General features: G+C 33.8%; 2 protein-coding genes, 1 non-coding gene and 1 pseudogene across 8 annotated transcripts; 2 read left to right on the top strand and 2 right to left on the bottom strand.

The window, feature by feature from the left end:
- Positions 1 to 970: 970 nt before the first annotated feature.
- LOC142610135 (putative pentatricopeptide repeat-containing protein At3g11460, mitochondrial) lies at positions 971 to 3536 on the top strand. Its single transcript, XM_075781860.1, has one exon. It carries the CDS (start codon positions 991 to 993, stop codon positions 2899 to 2901), a length of 1911 nt encoding a protein of 636 aa, XP_075637975.1. The 5' UTR covers positions 971 to 990; the 3' UTR covers positions 2902 to 3536.
- A 1620-nt stretch (positions 3537 to 5156) lies between these two features.
- On the bottom strand, positions 5157 to 5240 carry TRNAL-CAA (transfer RNA leucine (anticodon CAA)). Its single transcript has one exon. It is a non-coding gene; the product is annotated as a tRNA-Leu (tRNA).
- A 99-nt stretch (positions 5241 to 5339) lies between these two features.
- LOC142611058 (U11/U12 small nuclear ribonucleoprotein 59 kDa protein) lies at positions 5340 to 12047 on the top strand. Of its 6 annotated transcripts, none has more exons than XM_075783073.1 (11): positions 5340 to 5411; positions 5950 to 6075; positions 6223 to 6373; positions 6529 to 6871; positions 6964 to 7047; positions 8042 to 8107; positions 9102 to 9174; positions 9582 to 9970; positions 10195 to 10235; positions 10679 to 10854; positions 11703 to 12047. In XM_075783073.1, exons 3-10 carry the CDS (start codon positions 6225 to 6227, stop codon positions 10755 to 10757), a joined length of 1224 nt encoding a protein of 407 aa, XP_075639188.1. In that variant the 5' UTR covers positions 5340 to 5411; positions 5950 to 6075; positions 6223 to 6224; the 3' UTR covers positions 10758 to 10854; positions 11703 to 12047. The 6 variants fall into 6 exon arrangements, with proteins under 6 accessions (XP_075639188.1, XP_075639190.1, XP_075639189.1 ...); XM_075783075.1 differs by having other exon boundaries at positions 10679 to 10802; XM_075783074.1 differs by having other exon boundaries at positions 10679 to 10799.
- A 1227-nt stretch (positions 12048 to 13274) lies between these two features.
- Positions 13275 to 17006, bottom strand: LOC142608731 (uncharacterized; annotated as a pseudogene).
- Between the last annotated feature and the right edge of the window lie 354 nt (positions 17007 to 17360).

The following is a 17360-nucleotide window of genomic DNA, read 5'->3' on the forward strand; positions in this document are numbered from 1 at the left end:
ATTAAATTAAAAAATTCTTAAGAATTTACTCTTCTTACTTGATTTGATTGAGGTTTACATCTTAAATTGAAATATATAATGTTTGTTCATTATAATGAAATTGATATTATGTTAGGACTCAATTTTTATCATTTACATTTCTTTAAAAAAAATTTAAAATTTAATCTTTATCATTTACTATGGTCACTTCTAAATAAAGTTTCCACATCTAGATCTAACCTACTTTGTTAGTATAAAAAAGACAATTTGACATTTATGAAAATTGCATTTGACTCGAACGTTACAATTACATCTAGGGCTATGTAACCCAAACCTTGGCCCAACAAGCCAACCTACCTAGAGGAATCTAAATTGAATGTCGTCCGATGTGATCATTAAGTCAGTCAATAGTGGATTTGTGCCAAGCAAACCCAATGTCTTAGGTCGAGTGACAGTTTCTCCATCTAAAGTCCAACTCAAATTAACCCATCTAAAAATGCAGCATTCTCCTCCTTCATCAAGAGTTGTTGTTCTTCGACATGTGCTATCGTTCTTCATATATCTAGCAAGTCTCCACTGGATATGGTATCTTCGTCACAAAGAGTCAATGCTACCAAGTCTAATGTGGGTTTCAACTAATTTGATTGCCAAAACTCCCAAGTCCTAAGTTGTGATGGTAGAGAAATTATTTACTTAAGCGTGACGATAGGTTGAGTAATTACAAACCTACCATGATCTATTTAATTATTTGGTTGCCCCAAAATTGACTATGACCAATTTATGGGCAAACTAATTACACCTATAAAATTTTCATCTATTTCTCTCATTTTCATTAGTTACTTTGGAACATAATAATTATTATTATTAAAAAAAAAAGTGAACCGATTTAATTTGGTCATGAGTCATGACTCATGATATACATAAACGTCCTGTCGTTTTCTTATATCTTATTAACGACCCATAGTCCAATCATTGAATATTTCCACCCACTACAATCTCCCTCCAACCTCTATGACCGTCCAACGGTCACTAATCTCTGGTACGAACAAACTACTGCACCTCCAAACCACCAAAACCACAAGCACAAGCATAACCAACCCATGGAACTTTCGACTAAGAGCACTAGCAAAGCAATGCGAATACTCCCAAGCTCTCACTCTCTACCTCCAAATGCTCCGCTCTGGCTTCTCCCCCAATGCCTTCACTTTCCCTTTCATTCTCAAGTCATGCGCCGCTCTCTCCCTTCCAATCTCCGGCTCACAGCTCCATTGCCATGTCATCAAAACTGGGTGCGACCCCGATCCCTTTGTACAAACTTCTTTGATTTCAATGTACTGTAGATGCTCTTCTATTGAATATGCACGTAAGGTGTTTGATGAAAATGGTGAATCAAGAGAGCTAACTATTTGTTACAATGCTTTGATATCTGGGTACACCTCAAATTCGAGATTTTATGATGGGGTTTTGTTGTTTCGTAAAATGAGGGAGGCGGGTGTCTTTGTTGATTCAGTTACAATGTTGGGGTTAGTACCTGTGTGTACACTTCCAGTGCATTTGAGTCTTGGGATGTGTCTCCATGGTTGTTGTGTTAAGGTTGGCTTAGACAGTAATGTGTCTGTTTCAAATTGTTTGCTTACAATGTATGTTAAGTGTGGGGCAGTTGCTTATGCACGAATGTTGTTTAATGCGATGCCTGAAAAGGGTTTGATTACTTGGAATGCAATGATTTCTGGGTATGCTCAAAACGGGCTTGCTCGTCATGTTTTGGACCTCTATCATGAGATGGAGTTGACTGGGATTCATCCGGACCCTGTGACGTTTCTCGGGGTCCTCTCATCTTGTGCCTACATTGGTGCTCATAAGGTTGGTTCTGAGATAGAAAGGCAGATACACTGTAGAGGGTTTGGTTCAAACCCATTTTTGAGTAACGCCCTGGTTAATATGTATGCTAGGTGTGGTAATTTGGGAAAGGCTCATGCTATATTTGACCACATGCCTGAGAAGAGTGTAATTTCGTGGACGGCAATCATAGGTGGTTATGGAATGCATGGACATGGAGAAATTGCAGTACAGTTCTTTGATGAAATGATTGGGACTGGAATTATACCTGATAAAGCTGTTTTTGTAAGTGTATTGTCTGCGTGTAGTCATGCAGGATTGACTGATAAAGGATTGGATTATTTTGCTGCAATGGAGAGAACATATGGGTTGCAGCCGGGTCTGGATCATTACTCTTGTATGGTGGATCTTCTAGGCCGGGCTGGACGACTCAAGGAAGCTAAGGAGCTCATTGAGTCAATGAAGTTAAAACCCGATGCCCCAATTTGGGGGGCCCTTTTGGGTGCCTGTAAAATTCATAAAAATGTTGAGCTAGCAGAGTTGGCTTTTAATCAGGTAATCGAGCTTGATCCTACGAATATCGGTTATTATGTGTTGTTGTCAAATATATATAGTGAAGCACAGAATATGGAGGGAGTATTAAAGGTTCGAGCAATGATGAGGGAGCGGAAGCTCAAAAAGGAGCCTGGGTATAGCTATGTAGAATATAAAGGGAGAGTTCACCTTTTCTTGGCCGGAGATAGAACTCATCCACAGGAAAAGGAGATATATGGAATGTTAGATGAGTTGGAAAATTTAGTGAAGGAGCTTGTTGGGTCTTATAAGAATGATCAAGAAAGAAGAAATGAAGAAATTTTAAGTGGTATGGGTGTGCACAGTGAAAAGCTGGCAATTGCATTTGGCCTCTTAAACACTAGGCCAGGGACAGAGATTGTTGTGATAAAGAACTTGAGGATCTGTGAAAATTGTCACTTGTTTATAAAGTTGGTTAGCAAGATTGTGGATCGTCAGTTTGTAATTAGAGATGCAACCCGCTTCCATCATTTCAGGAATGGGACGTGTTCTTGCAAAGATTATTGGTAAAATCTTTCAAAATCAAAAAGCCCTGGTGAAGAGTAAAATATCAAAATGTGTCAAGGTAATGACATGACTACTGTTTTAAACACCAAAAGGCAAAAGCCCTTATGATACATGGCTATGGTTCAAGCTGATTGAAGTTTTGAAATGGTTTAAATAGAAAATGAACATTGAAAAGTCTTGGGATGGCAGGGATTTGCTGAAGGCGGCTGCCAGTAATATTTTCTTAAATGTCTTGCTGACCAGCTGTGGGTTGTTAGGAACCAAGGCCACGGAGAAAGCTCTGTTGATCAGAAGATAGAGGACAAGGATCATAACCAGTCCTTGAAGAGGTTACAAGTTTCCAGCAAGTGATGACAAATATTAATCCACATCCCAATCCAGAATCTTCTATGTGACTAAGCCCTGATGGTCTATTATTAGAGCCAGTATCTTCTAGCCACTAACTGTTTTTGATTGACTAGACGACCTTGTGTCTAACCATTTTTTTGTTCAGCATGGCTGAGCTAAACATGGGGCTCGTGTTGCCATGCCGACCTAATTGGTGTAAATTTCTTCTACTTTTTGGCCTTTATATGACAACCTACTATTGGTTTTGTTGTCTTTTTTTTGGTGGAAAGAATTCCTCTCTTAATTTTCAATTCTACTTTTTTCTTTCCTTTTCAGTTTCTCTCTGCAGCTTATCTAGACTCTTATCTCCCCTCTTGAGTCTCTGCTCTCACTCCAGAAGCCTCTTTTCTCTCTCATTTGTGCTCTTACATTGCATCTCATACTTGTTGTCAACCATAATCATTGTGGTTATTGACAATGCTTATGTGTGTTTGACCTTTTGATGATGTTTTAGGGTTAAAGTAAAGACAACATAAGCAGGTGAGGGTATTAGAATTGGGTTTGGTTATTATATTTTTTATTTATAATATTTGTTAGTAATTTGATAGTGGGGGTAGGAAAATTGGAACTCTGGATGTCTCTAGTGGAAACACCAAAAGATGCCAACTTGCCAACTGATTGTAATTAATGCTTTGCTTATGGCATAAACTTCTTAATCCGTGAATCGTGTATAAAAAAACCCTAATTTCATAAATATTAAACCTTAATCTTTCAATATTTTTAAGTTTTGAAGATCACAAGCAAATTGAGCAAAAAGTTAATATGCCTAGTTGTTAGGATTTCCATCTAATTCAACATAAATTTCACATTTCAATAATGTGGAAAAAAAAAGTGCTATTCAAGATCACAAAAATTTAACCGAAATTTCAATGAAAAAAAAAAAAAATCTGTTGGTTTTTTAGATGACAATGCTTTATGGGTCTACCATTTTTCAAGACTACAAATAATTTAACAGAAAATCAGAATTTTCTTTTTTGAGAAATGAAATTCAAAGTTATATATATATAAAATTTATGCGAATGGGTCGTAATTGTGTTGTTTTGAGGTAAGGTTATTTGATTATATGAGTCAACCTTCCCCTTGTTTAATAATCTCATCAAGACCCCACAACTTTAACACAACCATTTTATTAAGAGGTTTAGAATAACACAACCCATGAAACATGCTCCGTATAAAGGGCGCGTTGGATTGACATAGACATAACCTCCTTCAACAATCTAACAAACATGTATAAGGTTAACATGAACATTTCACATTTCAATTCATTTAAAATGACCCAAAATGAAGAACTTATCAATATAATTATTAAAAAATGAATTACTTATTAAATTCGATATTTAAATTTCAAAAATTGATATTTATTTATATGAATTAGTTTTTTTAAAAGCAATAATATGGATAAAATGGTGACCCAAAATGAAGAACTTACCAATATAATTATTAAAAAATTAATTACTTATTAAATTTGATATTTAGATTTCAAAAAATGATATTTATTTTTATGAATTAGTTTTTTTAAAAGCAATTATATGAATAAAATGATCTGTCATTTTCAGGGACATCATATAATATATGTAAACTTTATACAAAGGATTCGATATCTAAATTTCAGAAAAATGATATTTATTTATATGAATTAGTTATTTTAAAAGCAATAATATGGATAAAACGGTGACCCAAAATGAAGAACTAATCAATATAATTATTAAATAATCAATTACTTATTAAATTCGATATTTAAATTTCAAAAAATGATATTTATTTTTATGAATTAGTTTTTTCATAAAAAAAAAAAAAGCAATTATATGAATAAAACGGTCTGTCGTTTTCAGGGACACATCAAAGAATATGAGTAAAATTATAAAACAAATTGTCAGAAGTGGGATTTGAACCCACGCCCTCTCTCGAAGACCAGAACTTGAGTCTGGCGCCTTAGACCACTCGGCCATCCTGACTTCTGGTTTACATTTAGGCAAATAATATACATAATCTAAATTTTAATCGGAAGCCACCACACTCACATATAAAAATAAATAAATTTTGTATTTCATCGAGTCCGCACTTCTTAAAGTTCCAAGCAAAACCAAAATTCTGCTTATTTGTTGAACAATCCATTCGTGCAGCTGGTATGTTTTTTTTTTTTTTTGTTTACAGTTCTGTCTCATATTCTCAGTCACCTTGTTTGTTTCATAGTACTGTTATCTTCTTTCGTTGTCTGATATTATATATTTTTTTCTCTGCGGCCAAACTGAGCATTAAGAGTATTGGGTTGTGTATGTGGGTTTTGATTCTTACAGTGTATAATTGCCAATGGGTTGTGTTCTTCTGACTACTTATTTGCGTTATTATTTTTTTTTTTTTTACGTTTTGCCATATTGGAAACTTGAATTGTTTGTTTTGTAGTACTGTTTTGTTCTTTCGTTTACTCAAATCTTTCTCTGCAGCCAAACTGAGTATTAAGGGTATTGGGTTGTGTATATGGGTTTTGATTCTTATAATGTATAATTACTAATGGGTTGTGTTCTTCTGCCTATTTATTTGGGTTTTTATTTATTTATAATTTTATAACTTTTTGCCATACTGGAAACTTGAATTGTTGATTGTGTAAAAAGCTGGTTTCTAAAGGGGTATAATTTGTGTTTTTGTATTTTTTTGGTTCGTTAGGTTTTCTCTTATCGGCCGTGGGTTTGAGTCTAGAAATTAGCCTGTCCAAAAAAAAAATTGAAGGTAAGACTACTTACCAATAACCTCTCCCCAAGACGCGGCAAAAGTTGGAGTTTTGTGCATTAGGTACAACCTTTTTTTTTTTTTTATATGCTTTATTTGTTTTTCGCTAATTAGCAATGTCAATCGCTATTTATAGTTGAGTTGATAGAGTTATTTATTTTACCTTAATTTCAATTTTTTTTTTAATAAGTCTTTTATATGTTTCTCTAGTTATGAATCCGGTACCATTTCAAACTGTGCCACCACAGTGGTTACCGATGTTACCACCTAACCCGCCAACGTCAAGTGCTTTTTGGGAGTCTAAGAATGTGCAGGAACGGCTAAGAGAGCTACAAGATACTCTTGATCTTGCAAAAGCAATGTATGTCCTAAATTGAATGCAAATTCTTCATTTAATTGTGAAAGTGTTAGTGTCCCATTCGTTAGCAATTTGTGTTCATTTTGTTTGTTATTATGATATCGTACATTGCACCAAACTGATACCATTTATGATGATTGAATTACTATTCTTAATAGGAAAAAAGAGCTAGAGATCTTGATGATGATTAAAGATGGTAAAGGAGGTGTTCAAGATGAGGATTCTGGAACCAATGCCATTTTTATTGATAGGTTCAAAAAAATTTTGAAAGATAAGAGGATTAGTTTGGAATCCCAAGAGTCTCTCTCAGTGGAAGCCGTGAATGCTTTGATGTCAAAATTAAGAGCTCAGCTTGAACCATTCAGGGTGATCGTGGATGAAGTGACTCCTTGGGAGGAAAAGTCTGCAGTAGTTAGATTGTCTAATAAAATACAGAAGTATAAAAGAAATAAACTTTGGAGAAAAAGAAAGAGGAAAAGAATTGCAGAAATGCTCACAAAGGTAGTTTCTTGTGCTTTGTTTTAGATGTCATTCCTGCCTATGTTGGACAAATGCATATTTTATTTGGTTCGTTTGACTTTTATGACATTTAGGAGCGTGAACAATTTGAACAAGCTGATAAAGAAGCCGATGAATGGAGGGCAAGGGAGATTGCCAAGGATATTGCAAAGCGGAAGGTACAGGAATTTTTACATGTTAGGCCACACTTTTTGAGCAGCATGTGCTTGTGTTAGTCATCCACTGGTTGCTGAGAAGTTAAAAGACTCTTTTTTGATCTTGTATGGTATGACATTAATTATTGATATAGGTTAGCAGCCAATGTAATATCTGTTTAAAGAGTCTCTAGTTCAAATATTGCATTGTTATTTTATCCTGCCAGTTCTGTAGAGTAGAAAAAAATTCATCCATTTTGATGGAAACAAATTAAGATTTTACCCCATACATGGAACCATTAAGGAGCTGATGATATGATTAAACTAAATCAAGATGATTGTTCTGAAATGTGGGCTGAGTGGCTTAAGGGACACCCATAAACCATGTTAAATGAGATTTATTTTCATGCTTTAACTAAAGACATTGTCTCTAAAATTATTAGCAAACTAGAATAGTATGGCACTTTTTATGTAGCATAATCTAAATGCTGACATTAGCCACCAGGCCCACCACAAATAATGGTTCTGTCTAGAAGAATAGCTGCACTCTTAAACTCCCTCTTTTCTAACCAAAACTCTGTACATTCTTTAATTCCTTTCAGGAGCAGATTCATTCTATTTACATTTAGAAGTTCAAACTATGCCCATTTTATAGCATGTCTAGCATTTTCAGGTACATTTAGTACTTGTATGGAAACATGTCTGTTTCCTTTTCAGTATTTTATAAATAAATGAAGGAGCAGAGAAATGGTCAAAACATTAGATTTTCAATGGTGCATATCAATAAACATAATCATCTGTATTTCTTTACATTCTGTCCTGCCTTTGTACTTACTGTATTTTCCTTTTCTTGACAGCAACATGTAAAATGTTTGCTATTCTGGAACACTGACATGATCATATGTGCATTATATCTTGGCATTTATTTATTGTGTTGATTACTAGTTGTGTTTGCAATTTGCCTTAAGTGCAGGCTTAATAATTTTTTACTCAGCAACTGAGGCATGTGGGTTTGCAGGTAGAGAAGATGAAGGAAGTTGCGAAGCTTAAAGCAAAAGAGGAGAGAAAGAAGCTAGAATCTGAGGTGATCATTGGTAGAACATGCTACATAAATATGTTCTCAATAAACGGAGACTGTTAAGATTCTTTTACTCATTCAATACTGAGTATGTCGTTTGTTTGAATTATGGTAAAAGTTCCCATATGATGTTCCTGAAATGGTTTATTTACTATAATTCTTGTCTTTCCCTTTTCTCAGTTCAAGAAAACCTCATCCTACTACTTTGAATTGGCTCGTGCGAATCCTTTTTCCACATTCTGTCTTTTCTGGGTCCAAGCCTGTGAACATTTGCTTGTCGTGACTGGCATTGTCATCGACTTTCCTCTTACAGCTTTCTTACATATTCATGCAGGGATTAGTCTTTCCTGCAAATAAATGTACCCTTTCTTATTCAGTGTTCAGATACTTTATTTTTTTGGCCATTCTTGCTTTTCTTTTTATCTGGGATCTGATTTACTAATACCAAGTTTACATTAATTTTGATAGTTGGTCTCTTGCGTTGCCTGCTTAATTTGCTGTATATGATTTATATTAACGTAGTGCTGCTTGTGGTGTAAAATAACACTTACCATCAACAACAAATCTACTAAAATTTTGATGAGGGTCCTTGGATCAAGTAATAGATTCATTTATCTGAATTGCTTCAACATCTTGCACTCAATCTGTCTTTTCACATTCCTCTCCAACTGGTTCAATCTACCTTTTTCCCCTAACATATACTGATATGAGTTCATTCGATAATGAGATGCTGTTTATGTGTTTTCCACTAATGCCACTATAGAATCTCTAAAGAAAGAAAGAAAATACAAATTATATAAAACACATTTTTATGTGAAATACCTTGCTTGGATAGCAATGATCTGATGTACCTCAAAGGGGACTACGATTTATGGACTGTTAGAGGGCTTCCACCCTTGCCGTCATCCAGACTGAGTCAGGGAACATGCTAAAATTTCCGTTCTGTAATGTTGTTGATCATTTGTGCTGATCTCTCTCTGACACTAGGTTCATATTTCAGCTTGAGCAGGTATTGATTGTGGAGAAGTTGCAAGAGTTACGTTCCATCAGGATCCAAAAATTGAAGAAACAAGGTTTGCTCTTTTATGGTTCTTATTCACCTTTGTACTTGTCTCTGTTGTGGCAACTGTTCTATTGCTTAAAATGTAAATCTTGTTAGTAGGTAATCAGGTTACCTGAACTGCAAAGGAATTGATTTTACATAATAAAAAATAGAATGTGAATAATAATTTATCATTACAAATCATGCCATGATAATTTGCTCAACATCAAAGTTAAATTTCATTGCAATTTTAAGTTGTTATTCTTCAACATCTATATTTGCAAATCTTACATTTTTTTGGGTGTTCCTATATATACTGCTCATGTACATGGAAGCATAAGATTTTTTAATGAATAGATTTTATTTGTTACGAAAAGAAACAAATATATACTATCCTATATTGTACACAAACTTATTGTTGATTGCATATATATGCAGGTCATTTTCTCCCTGAAGAGGATGACAAGTTTATGGACAAAGTTCGGGCTGCCGTTGAAGAAGAAGAGCGCCAAGCAATTGCTGCAGCTGACACAGATGCTGCTAAGGATGCCATTGCAAGTGCGGAGGAGTCAAGGAAAACCCTCCTGAGTCATGGACTTGACTCAAGAGATCTAAGCAGCGATAAAGACAGTAATATGGAAAGTGAAGACCAAATAATTGAGACTGAAAATAATAAAGGCTCTACTTCTGTCACTATGAAGGAATCTGAACCACAAGCATTAGAGGGACAAGGAATCAGTGGAGCTTATGACTCTGTGGCAAATCTACCGTTAGAGTTCTATCATTATTATCATGGCAGTAACACTGATATGGGCACACTTATTGAGGTGATTTTCTACATAATACAATGTAATTGATGGCCTGATATTTCACGAAGCATTTTTGTTCATTTTATGTGCACAAGGGTGCTAGTTTAATTAATTGCTTCCCAGATGGCCTGTAATATTTAGCCCCATGCTGCCATGTACAAACTAGCATCCCTTCTTTTTCTTGGGTGGTGCTGGAACTGTTTTGTTCAGATTTGAATCATAACAAGGACCATTTCATGCAGGTGAGAAGAACATGGGATGCATATATCAGACCAGGAGGAAGGTAAGGATACTGCCACTCCTCTTTGCTACATGCAGCTTGCTTGATATAATTATGATTATATTTTCCTTAAAAGGCACCAGTGTATGCATTTGAACTATTTCTTTTGCGTTTAGTAGTAACAAGGGAGAGAGAGAGATGCCAGGTGAGGGGACTAGTTTGGTAATACATTTGGAATTTGAAAATTTGCTTATTAGTGGAAGCCAAACATTTTCTTTATTTTGTTATAAAACTTGTGACTGTTGCACCAATGCCAGTTCTGCCAACTGCCATCTCTACCGCCATTGACACCACAAACTCCAGCATCACCACACGTGACCACCATAACTCCACTGGTTTTGCTACTGCTTCAAATTTCAATCAACATTAGTGCCTCTCCCATTCATTCCACATTATGATTTTACTGCCAGCATCACCATTCCTAAATGCTGTCAAATTTGGTGCAGCTGCATACCAGGGCATTGGGTTCAACCACCACCTCCAGCAGATGAGACATGGGCATCCTACCTGGTGAGGTCTAAATGACAACTTGACAGCAGATTATGTGGCAGATTTTGCTGAAAAGAGGTGGTATGCTGCCAGTTGTAATAACACTAGTCGTAAATCCACTGCGTGGGAAAATGTAATATAATTATTTTATAAGAATATAAAGTAAAATTTGTAGGTTTAATGATGCATGTGTTATTTAAATGTATTTTCTATTTTTATAAGAAGTAATCTACAAAAAGAATCAATTTAAATTAGTCCAAAATGGATAGAATTAGACTGAGTGGATCAAGTTGGACCGAAGTAGACCAAAATTCTACTAACTACATTATCACTAAAAAAGAATTAGGAATTTGTACATTATATTGTTGATATGAAGCTAACCAATCATGTCACTTTGTAAATTTTTTAGTTAGTAAATGATATTGTTTAAATGTTCTTTTTACTGTTAAGAATTTAAATGAAAACATTCATAAAATGCATTATTTAAAAGATTTTGTTTTTTGGTTAATATTAATTTTTAAAAAAAAGCTTATATGACTTTAGCGGGCTGCTGGCTTCTAAACTGCAATAGATTTTGACAAAATAATTAATTTAACTCATTTAACTGTTTTCTTCTAAAAAAAAAGAACTTATTTAATTATTTTCTAATAGATTGTACAATTAAAATAGATCGAAGTGGACTGAAATACTACGTTAATGTGGCTCAACAAGAGCATAGTAATAATAAATGCTACACTTAGCCTTTAGATATTATATAGATTTGTAAACTTGTTTCTTAGTCTAGTAGTCACTTTGTATATATTAGATGTCTGTATCAACATGCTTCTCACTTGAGTTTGTTCAACCCATTTAAAATCTTTGGTTTCTTTTATATGCCGACTACTAAGCATACTGTCATGTACATTGTTCATAAAAAGCAGAAGTAGGAGTTTAAAGTCACCTAGGAGTGTACATGTAGTTTACTGTTTACTCTTTTGACAGCTTTGGCACAATGAGAAAAACTGGGGTAGTATGCCTGAGCATGTTAGAGAGCTGGACCGGACCTAAGTCTGAAGCTATCAATTCAGAAACAGGAAGGTTACATATGGGTTCAAAAATCCATTTGCAGGAAGGCTTATATATGGTTTCTGCTTGTCACAGCAAGTTCTTGTTGGAAGTTGCGGCCAATCATCCTAGATTTGAGACTCTGGAAACTTAATATTTTTATTTTTGCCTATTAAAGCCATTATTTATCTTAGAAATAACTTTTTTTTTTTTTTTTTTTATATAAAATTTTTCTGTAAGAAAAATTTCTCCTGTATAAATAAAGCTCATCTTGATGTTTCTTAATCTCATTCGCACACATGTAATATATGTGCGTATGTATTTGAATGCCCTTTTACCCAAATAAATAAACAGGATATCAAGCACGCCATACGTGCGATTCTTGTTGATTTTGCCAATTCATGTTAAGAGAAATGGTTTCCATGTGACTTTCTCACATTCAATGATTTCATAGGCAAATGCCTACAGTAGGAGCTGTGTCTCCTCTATTCTATTTGAAACCATTGGGGTAAGGTTCATGATCCAAAATCATTTCCTTAATATATATAGAGTCCAATTGAGGTAAGCTTTTTATCTAGATCTTTAATTTCTGAGGGTTCCAGATGCTCCAAAACTAAGCTTCTGGACATTCTATGATCAGGCATGTAACTCTGCAAAGGTACTTCAGTACAAATTTCAAAGGTAAACTTGGATAAGAGAGCACCTATATCTATAGTGCTTCTCCATAGGCCCATTGGGTTATAAAAACTTTATAAGAAAAATGAAAGGATTGGTGATCAAAAGAATGTGAAGATGCTCACTGAATATGAATCTGATTGGATATCCATCTTGCTTGATGATTAGAAATATCAACCAACAATCAATTTATATTATTCTTCATCATTGCATTATTTTTCTAAAAATTTAAATAGTTAATACGAAAGTAACAACTTCAACAATATAATTACATAGTATTCTGAAGGTCCAAGTAAAAACCGGGACCAACATTTATTTTTTCTGCATAGATGAAAATTCAAGATTGAAAGGGTTGAGTTTCAACTTGAAGGATGCAAGGAATTGATCTTTAAGATTGACGGAAATTTGTACATTTCTCTTACAACATCTGGTATACATTCTACAGGCAATTTAAAGATGCATTGCTTTCTGCCTTCCAGTTGCTCTAATATCATAAAATTTGGAAATCCAAGATCAGGGGGTTGAGTTCACCACAAAAACCGTAAATTATTTACAATTGTTAAGTCAAGCAACTGACAGCATCAGTTCTAGAAACACATTCATCTTCAACAAATGGAATGGTTCTCCACACTGTCAATTTCATTGGGAGAATCCCTTTTACTGCAAATAACAAGATATAATAAAAAATGTAGTCATTTTCACATTACTCTATTTTAGTCAGAAAATACTCAAATTATCACCTCCAGTTGTTCTATCCCCTTCAATGCAAATGGCAGCATAATGAGAACCAGCCAATTCCAGGAGTGCAAATTGCCAATTACTTGTCAGGTTTTTGGGATCATCAAAAGAATCAACGACTATATCAAACGCCTGACAGCATAATAAAAAAACTAAGGAGATTTCATACAACTTTTTAAGGAAAAATTTCCTGTGCTATTCTTTTTTTTTTTTTTTTTATGGGGAAGGGGGGGGGGGGGGGTGAGAAATATTATAATAGCATGAAGGACTCAATTCACTAGGATGAGAGGGAATGGCATATCAATAATATCCCAGCATCCACCTAAACAATCTTATAGCCAGCTAAGCAGACTACTACATGTCTATGCAACAAAAGTTGACTTTACTCTGAGTAGAATACTATCTTGAAAGATTGTAATTTTACAATTAACTTTGTCTAATTTTTAATTTTACAATTAGAATACTATCCCAGCACAATGCTTGTATTACTCTCCCACAACCTCATTTTCATGGTTTAGGCTGCTCCCAATTTTCTCACAAAATTTCCAGAAGGAATTGTCCATGCACATATTTATGAAATCCAAAGAAATTTGAAACATCTATTTTTCCAGTGCATCATGCATTCAAAGAGTGTTTTTTCAATTTTTGCTTTTATAAACAATATGGGTAGTCCATTCTAGTTTCTTTAAAGTAGAAACTTCTTCTGTGTCCAACATTGAACTGTCTATGGTAAAACTTTCTAACAAGTTAAGAATTCTCTACTAGAATTACTGCTTGAAGATGGAATAAGTATATTGTCTTTTAGCAATGTAGACAAAATTGTATGCTACCAAACTTTACAACATCCCATGCATTTGCAGCAGAACTTATCAAGAAACTCTTTATCAGGATTTACCAGATTTTCATCCAACTATAACAATGAACTGAAAGTTCTTGATGTAAATTAATATTCACACAACCTAGCTCACCTTGAGAGTCCATAATTTTACAAACTCCTGACGCTGAAATTCAGGGTCTGAAATAGCAGCTAAAAGTTCCACTTCATAAGGAGTAAAGTACCTTTGAGCAAATGCTAAGATGTTATTCTTTTAACTTCCGTTGCTTCTCTTCCACATCAATACCAATCTACAATTAGAAAAGTGAATCATATTAGCCTAACGTCAATGTTTCTTCAATGCAACAGACAGATCAATAAATAGATAAAACAAAATCAAAAGAGAACATAATGATCACACATGCAGAAGGTACATGTGGCCCATGAATATACAGAATACTTACTGGTGAATTCATAGTCACTCCACAGGCTATTAAAGAAGAGTTATGTGATATGTTGAAATGCAATGGTGCTAGGTGTGAGTCATCAACCTCATGCCACTCTACCTATTCACATATGCTATCGAAAATATTACACAAATTTGAAAAAGAAAATGAACTTAATGAGATACGATGACAAGGAACAGCAAACAAGGTCCATGAAAAAGAAGGAAACAAGTTTTATTACACATCAACGGCCAGAAAACAAACTCACCTCAGGTCTACCATAGATATTCTTCTTAAACTTCAAGGATCTTGGATTGACTTGAAAATTTGTCTGATCTAGTAATAAACAAAATTGTTTAGATACACCAACCTCTCTGTACAACATTTCTAAAAATTGGAAATCAAAACACTTCCTATGTCAAAAATAAATATTCAAGTATTCAAATAAAAGGATGTTGATAGCATTTAATAACCAAAAATACTTTCGACATACATGTATACATACCTTAATACAGCAACTTGACAATTAATTTTTTTTTTTTTTGATAAGTAACGTAAATATATTATTATTAATAAAAAATGTACCAAACTGAGTACATTGGAGATGTGCTATAGGGGCACAAATTAGGAACCTAAAGTACAACACTTAAATTTTTTATAAAACAAAACCTTTGTTACTATCCACATTGTACTTCATTAGACTAACAAAAAATGCCCCTCAATACAATTAATCTACACCATGAATGAAATAAACAAAATTTAGATTGCCACAACAAAAATACATCAAAACCAGACTACACAATCTACATATAACTAAGAAGAACCACTTCACTGTGTCATTTTTAACTCCCAAAAAGAAGAAGAAGAAGAAGAACCTCTTCGCTAATTCGCCATATTTCACCTCAATAGTGCAACCTAAAAGAAAGAATTTGTAGGTCCATGCCCATTAATATTATTGGTACAGCACTCTTGTTGTACTGCACGCATAGAGAGCCTATAAATAAGCCTACCTTGTAAAGTTTTATGTACAGTTGAATAATAAACAATTATTCTAACAAAGCAAGTGAAAAATAATAACAAGAATGAATGAGAGAAAGCATTAAGCTAAAAAAGGGACCTACATCTTGCAATGGTAGTCCGAACCAATGCACGGGCTAGCAGGGCTCTTTTCTGGGGCTGATTACCACACATGCGAAACACATTTCTTTCTCACATGGTGACAGAAGTTCCAAATATTGATTAAGAAGGCTTGTAATCTTCACCTCAGTAGGTAATATATACCATAAATGGGTTTCACTACAAACCCAAAATTGAAAAACTCTTTTCATTATTAATGTAGATAATAAAGTTTAGAAAAATAAAAACTAAACAATAAAACATTAATATATGCATAAATAATCAATCAAGCTCCTAATACACTTCTAAAAAAAAAAAAACAAAAAACAAAGCAAAACAAAACAAGGTTCCATTGTATCTCCTAAAATATAAGGAAAATGCTGTCTTGCACAAGGGTGGTTTCAGTACTGAAGATCAGATAATTGCAACCATTAGGAAGCAAGTGAAAGTTAGAGCTGATTTTCAAAAATCGTTTCCCTACTCTATGAGCATATATAGATAGGGTTTATTTGTAAATGTGCTTAAACCATGTAGTTCTGTTGTTTAGCTTGTAGATGTGGTTTCTGTTGGTTGTTTCCTGTTTCAGGTTATGGTGCAAGCGTTGCTTGCTTTCTAGCTTGTTTGTACTATATTGATGGTTTTCCCAGCTGGGTTTTCAATAAAATTCTCTTGTTTCTCAATATTTTTTGAAAACATAGGAATTCTTTCTAAAAAAAGAACCATCTGGACTCGCATCTAACCATTAAAACCTACGAGCAACTAATCCCACCTACTAGAACCAATTGTCGGGTAATCCTAGGGCATTCACCCTTGATAGGCTAAGCAGTTCATGCTTATGTCTAGTAGCATTTTTTTTTTATCAATATATATAAGGAAAATGCTAAATGTACTAACAATTTTACAACTAAAAACTTACAAAATTTGTAAGTATTTGTAAAGTAGAACATTCACATCAGTCCGTGCAAAAATTCATGTTTATTTTAGTATAATAACATACTTTTTCTATATTACATACGTTTCAAAACACCCCATATCGGATTATCTATTTTACATTACATTTTATTAAAATATCAAATTTTCTTGATTTTTTTTAATTATTTTATTTTTTTTTCCACACATAACAACCACCATTCACTTTCTTTCTTTATGCTCAAGATACATAAAGAAATAACAAATAACTAAATTTTAAATTAATATTTTCAATGTAAATTTACACAGATACTATAATAAACTTGTAAATTTACACAATTATACACATTGATGTGGGTCATTTTTAGGCAAAATTGGAGAAATTCTGCATCTATCTTTTTCTATTATACAAAGATGTGAATGCTGTACATGTGATAAAAATTGTATATAAAAAGTAGTGTCATACACTGGAGATGGAAGTTGTAGTGGGAACAGAGAGGAAGCAGAGAAGTTCCTTTGAAAGAAACAGCAACGTATATTCATCATCAAATACAACCTACGTTTCAACAACAACGTGAAGAAACATGCATTACATAAACTAAAGCAAGCAACCTATGAAATATAATTGTAAATCAAGAACGTTCCCAATAAACGACATCGAGAAATATATGTCAACTTCTATATCAATTTGGCTTTGTTAACTTGCCTGCGGATAGTCTTTTATAGTCGTGAGGAATACGCAAATAGTTTCTCTGGGAGTACAAAAAAGTAGCCCACAGAAACAAAGCAAGACAAAAACATTTATTGAATCAATGAAAATAAATACATTGTTAGTATTATTATTTTCAAAATTTTAAATTTATGTTGAATTCAATAATAAATCAAACAATTACTCAA

This window comes from Castanea sativa, chromosome 9 (genome assembly GCF_040712315.1).
Source record: "Castanea sativa cultivar Marrone di Chiusa Pesio chromosome 9, ASM4071231v1".
Lineage (NCBI taxonomy): Eukaryota > Viridiplantae > Streptophyta > Magnoliopsida > Fagales > Fagaceae > Castanea > Castanea sativa.